This window comes from Lepidochelys kempii, chromosome 1 (genome assembly GCF_965140285.1).
Source record: "Lepidochelys kempii isolate rLepKem1 chromosome 1, rLepKem1.hap1, whole genome shotgun sequence".
NCBI lineage: Eukaryota > Metazoa > Chordata > Testudines > Cheloniidae > Lepidochelys > Lepidochelys kempii.
In genome coordinates, this window is record NC_136380.1 from 232,476,743 (window position 1) to 232,482,742 (window position 6,000).

At 41.0% G+C, this 6,000-nt stretch overlaps 1 protein-coding gene across 10 annotated transcripts in view; it reads left to right on the plus strand.

Annotated features, from left to right (window-relative positions):
- Positions 1–5,067, plus strand: part of LMNTD1 (lamin tail domain containing 1) — a 295,893-nt gene extending 290,826 nt beyond the window's left edge. For 6 of the 10 annotated variants that reach the window (XM_073317668.2, XM_073317740.2, XM_073317751.2 and 3 more), the window contains one exon: positions 1,677–5,067. In XM_073317668.2, the coding sequence (XP_073173769.1) occupies positions 1,677–1,817 (141 nt within the window). In that variant the 3' untranslated portion in view covers positions 1,818–5,067. The remainder of the gene's footprint in view (positions 1–1,676) is intronic. The other 4 variants (XR_012155635.2, XR_012155637.2, XR_013634835.1 and 1 more) reach the window with 2 other exon arrangements.
- Positions 5,068–6,000: the final 933 nt, after the last annotated feature.

The following is a 6,000-nucleotide window of genomic DNA, read 5'->3' on the forward strand; positions in this document are numbered from 1 at the left end:
ATCAATGGCAGAGCCAGTTATAGCCCTCAGGATTCCACCTGACACCTACTCATCTTCTCTAACCACTAGGTCACCTCCTTTCAAAATACAATTTCTTTCTTATTCCTCCAGAGGATGTTTTTTCCCAGGCGATCATGCAGCTGTCCTTGACTCAGCTCCCATCTCTGTATGTACAAAAAAGTGACATGTGACCAAGATTTTTTCAGATGTGAAAAATCTGTGTTTCTTACAGTGTGCATTTTAAGTAAATAGTGGAGAGCTGAAGTTGGTCTGAATGTGTTGTATGTACACTAGGTTAGAAGCAGTGCTTCTCAGGGACTGGCAATCACTTAAAGCCATATTCTGCCTTGTGTATGCAGACCTGTCCTCTGGAAATCTATTGGAGCCACATGTGCACAGCCAAGGACAGAACATGCCTCTGATGGGGTTTTTGGAATCTTTCTAATAAGAAGCACAGTATAAGTCTGCAAACATTATTGCTAATAATGAACACAGAGCCTGAGCACAAAGCCTATATAAGAACTCCTATTGACCTCAACAGGGTTTGAATCAAGGCTCTATATCCTATGCCTAGTGAGTGCTCTAGCATTAGCACCATCACTGTAATGATTTCACACCTGTTTTCAGGGGTCCAAGAATTAGGTTTTAAATTTCCAAATAATTATTTAAAGCAACAATCAAAGAATGCTTCTTAGCCACCTTGGCTTTGTCATTGGTATATTTGTATACTGACTGGAAGCTGGTGTTCAGTTATAGATTACAAGGTCATGATGATATCAGCCTCTTGGCACAAAATTTTGGCAGAAATGTCGGTTCCCCTTCCAGTTTCAGTATGGAAAACAATACATTAATTTGATATATAATCTTGTTAGAGTTTAATATATTGGTACATTTAAACATGCCATTGTTTTTCCCCAGTTCAGATCATTTTAGTTTTTGCGATATTTATTAATAATTTTCAAATTGACTAGTGATTTTTTGGATGCCTCCGTGTTGGGGGACTCATCTGGAGACGCTTCAGAGGAGTCTGATTTTCAAAAGATGGGCACTCATCACCTTCTGAAAATGAGGTCTCTCTAAGATATCTAAAATTATTAGTCACTTTTGTCACCCACTAATATTAATAATATATTATTATTTTGCCTAATGGCTTTTGAACTATTGACCTTCAACTTATTCCATTGTCTAGTGTCACTTTTATAAGAAAGGAGCTAGGGGAGTTACTGGGTGGCTCAAAGAATTGGTAAAGACTAAGATTTACCAATATTACTTCTAAGATGCTGCACAGAATTTCTCTCAGAACACTAGTGACTAAAATGTGAATGAGTTGGTGGTCTTCGTCCAGTTCCTAGTGAACAAATGTGCACAGAACTCACACAATCCTCCCAACTGGCTCCCTTGCGGCACTCTCAGCAGAAGGATCAGCAACTGAATGGACAGTTGAATAATCTCTCCAGGTCAGCTGACTGCCATGGCGAATATTTGCATTGCTACTCTATCCGTTCTGTGGCTAACTAAGACTTCAGTCTCCTACACCATTCATGAGCCCTTCAAACATTAAGGGGAAAGAAAAATTAAATTAACTAAATAAGGGCAATTTAGAGAGTATTGGTTTAATACTATATGCACTTACTCTACCTCTAAAACTTACCAGGAATCTTGTTTTTCTTTTGCAGCCTAATTTAGGTGGAGTGATGTACGTAGGTTCTCCTGCACCCACTGGCTCTGCTCTACAGAAGTACTTTGTCAATTCACCTTACATCTTCAGTCTACCAACCCTGACTTCTTTTACACCCACCACTTTCTCTAACACTTAACACAGGATCTATGAATAGGAGTGTGTGTACGAGGAGGGTGGGGGAGCTCCTTAATGCTCTGCAGCAAAAATAGTAATATGTGGGTCATTGCTTCAGGGAATGAGGAGACGAGGTTGTTGAGTGACACTATAGAATTTAAATGTTGTTTCCATGTAGACTGATATGTACCAGAAAGTTTGTTTCACTGACTATTATCATTACATTTTTATTGATTATATATTTGGAATGACTGATAATAGGGTGTATATAATATGTAAAACATTATAGAGAGAGTGTATACTATATATAATGTTTTACATATTATTTATATAATCATTCAGTGTTTTAAAGGGGGGGAAACATTTAACTACCAAAGCAAATACCTTTAAAAAATAACCACCTATTTTGGTTGCACAGGGGAAAAAGATGTTTAAAAGTATCTGCAATGTAATATTTCTTATACTGTGATGATTTATTTCCCCCCTTTTACACAGCTATCAAATCCAGTGGAGGCAGCTGATATATGAAAATGGTTAGGCAAAGTTGGCCCACAAAGGTGTCCTCGAGGCCAGCAGTGGGTAATGATCATACTATAATGGAATCAAAACAGGGTAGGCAAAACAGGATAGACTGTGACTGCCCTGGTAAGAAGATTCCATTGGTCAAATCTACTCCCAGGACAGTATTCATGTTAACTAAAGATGAGTTTTAGATGCAAAAGACAGATCCTAACTTGCTTCAGATTTGGGAATGTTAACATGCTGGCTTTTGATTCAGCCAATTACAAGGATAGGAGTCTGCTTTAAAATTTTGGATCCATATATAGATCCAAATGTCCTCAAAATTTGGCATATTTGGATTCAAATTTCATTTCATTTCCATCTCCAGTGAAAACAGGGAGAAACTTACCCAAAACTTCTTCCACAGACATCCATCTCTTGTATACTGTTTTAAAATCTAACCTAAATTTGGGGATATTTTCCCACTGCCTGGATTAGAAAATCACAAATTATGAATATATTAATAACTCCCACCAAAAACAGCCTTCCAGAGCCTTTCTCAGTAGCCTGGTGGCAAGATATTGCCTGACGTAGAGGAGCAGTGTCTGGTTTCCTGTTTACTAGATGGTGGAAAATGAAGGAAGAGTTTGTGAAGTTGGAGGCTGCATCCCCAGGGGAGCAATGCTGACCTACTGGCTCTTTAGATTGTAATGGTTAATCTGTGCAAACTGGACACCATTAAATTAGGCTTGAATAAAGACTGGGAGTGGATGGGTCATTACACAGAGTAAAAACTATTTCCCCATGCTAATTCCCCCACCACACACTGTTACTCACACCTTCTTGTCAACTGCTTGAAATGGGCCATCCTGATTATCACTACAAAAGGTTTTTTTCTCCTGCTGATAATAGCCCACCTAATTAATTGGTCTTGTTACAGCTGGCAACACCCATTTTTTCATGTTTTCTGTGTATATATATCTTCCTACTGTATTTTCCACTGTATGCATCTGATGAAGTGGGTTTTAGCCCATGAAAGTTTATGCCCAAATAAATGTGTTAGTCTCTAAGGTGCCACAAGTACTCCTCATTTTTTAATCAAAGAAGAGAGGTTCACAAGCTGTGAGTTGGGACCCCCCAGAGGTGAGGGGAAAGTCAGCTGAAATTGTCTGGGATAACGTGATGAGTTCCCGGTCCCGTTCTTCCTCTGAAGTCAGATTTTTCTAAGCCACTTGCATCTGGGTCCTCAGATTTTACCTCCCTGAGTCTCACAAGGTGGCCTACTTTGAAGGCCCCAGAGAGGATACCCAGATGAGTCTGGGAGGAGCAGTTGCATGGGTGTAATCCATGCCTGCTTGGTGTGGCACTTTGTTCCCCTCTAGTGGCAGCTAGCCCAGCTATGGATTGATGAGTCTGCTACAGCCTTGGCTATTAGCCATGTGGCTTTTAGCTTATTCAGTAGAGGTTCATGCACTAAGCTTCAGTGGTCCCAGGTTCAATCCTGCCCACAAATTACCTGGGTCTGTTGGCATTATACAAGGCAGATGAAGAAAAGTAGCCCATTGCAGAATGAAGTCTTGGGCCTCAGAACCAAAGAGAATTAAAGAAACCAGTTATCCATTTTTCAAGCATTCGTTGGATTTCTACTTGAACCTTCACAGGGATTCTGAGACTTATTTTTCTGTGTGGCCTTGGGCAAGTCATTTTATCCCTTTTTGCCTCTATTTCCCCATCTGTAAAATGGGGATAATGCTACTTACCCACCTCACAGGGAGTAGGGTGTCTTAATTATTTGTTTGTAAAGTATTTTGAATGTCAAAAAGTTCTATATTAATTCTAAAGCCCAGCTCATCCTCTGTTATCTATTCAGGGACAGGACCCAAACAGATCTCCAAGGATGGGGGGGACTCAAGCAGTTCAATAGCACTGTCCATCCCCAGGGACCCTCAGAAGATGCTTTGTAGGACCAGGATCCATGCAGGGGAGAGGAGGGGCTGGTGCGGGCTAGGGGAGGAGTTGGTGGCTCATGACTGTGGTGACACCAGTCATCCCCTGTCTGACCTTACGGAGATTCCTGAAAAGGTAACACAGTCCCCAGGCTGTATATTATATATTCTGTGGAGTTCCTTTCTCCTGATAGAACAATGTAGAGGGATCTCTGTGACTTGATGCTCATGGAAATTTCTTCTCCTGAGCTCAATCCCATGGGTTTTACCTTGGGAGAGAACAATCTATCCGAACATTATCAGAGAGCCACACCTATCCCAGGATTCCCAGTTCCATATAACCAATGATCTTCATAGGTTCATGGCTCACAACCTATCAGGAAACAGCTATTTCATGCCAATTAACATTTCTTATTATTACCTTTTATAAACATTAAACACTGAGTTTGTCCTTACCATAGTAAACCCTCTTGCCAGATGCTGGGAAATGCTGAGCTGATGTTGAAATCAGTGGGAATTGCAGGTGCTGAGCACCTCTCAGGATCAGACCCTGTACACTGAGGCATTGATGCATGAATGCAATTGGAAAAAAGGACCTAGAGACAGGTTTCCCATAATCATTTTCAAATATGATACCCATTTTTGGGAAACTGGCTTAGCTGCTAATCAAAGAGAACCTGCTCTACTTCCGTAGTGCAGAGTGAGCCACTTGAATGCCTTGTTAATTCCACAAAAGACATCAAGAAAAAGTTTGGTGCCCAGCCTTCAAGTCACATCTGCTTGCGCTGTACTTTTCATTATGCTGTATTCACAGTCTCTGGTTTGTCTGGCCTTTTTTTGGTCTGTCAAATTACTACTGTCTTATGGAAATCAATAAACATAATTTTAAAATCTTTATTGTTCAGTAATTATTATTACAATGTATAAATAATGCCTTGGAAAATGATTTCTAAAAATATATATTATTTCATCTAGAGGGATTTATTTTGTCTTTTCTCATAAAACTTCCTACTTTTTATAATAAAATACATCTGCTTACTTGCAAAGCGCCAGAACCTGGAAACACTTACTACCTGGTGCTGTTCTTACTACAGAGAGTACAGGCTACTGCAAAGGAAAGGAAAGGAGAGTCAAGAAGAGAGTGACAGGACAGACCCAGTTAATCCCTACAAGGTGGCCTCTGGTACCATTTTACAACCATGTTCATTTCTCATGCAAAGCATAGCTAATAACACAGTGAAGTACAGTTTGCAATTGCTGAGTTTCGTTCAGCTCCAGCAGCGACTCTAGGACAGCGCCTCTGTTGGCTACTTAGACTGTAAGCTCTTTGGGGCAGGGACCATCTTTTTCCTCTATGTTTGTGTAGCACCTAGTGCAGTGCCTCCTGGTCCATGGCTAGAGCTTGTAGGTGCTACAGTAAGGCCTGGTCTACACTGGGGGTGAATAACGTAGCTGAAATGATGTACTTAGATCTATTCACCGTGGTGTCTTCACTGCGGTAGGTCGACTGCTGACGCTCCCCTGTCGACTCTACCTGTGCTTCTTGCCCCCTTGGAGTACCAGAGTCGACAGGAAAGCACTGGGGCTCGATTTATCTCGTCTTCACTAGACACGATAAAACAACCCCCTTTGGATCGATCGCTACGGAGGTAAGTGTAGACATGTCCTAAGACATTCTCAAGTGCAGAGTGGGGGAAACTAGCTCATTATTGAGCCTTATTGGGATCCAGGAAGTACTAAAGGATCCCCCCCAGCCTA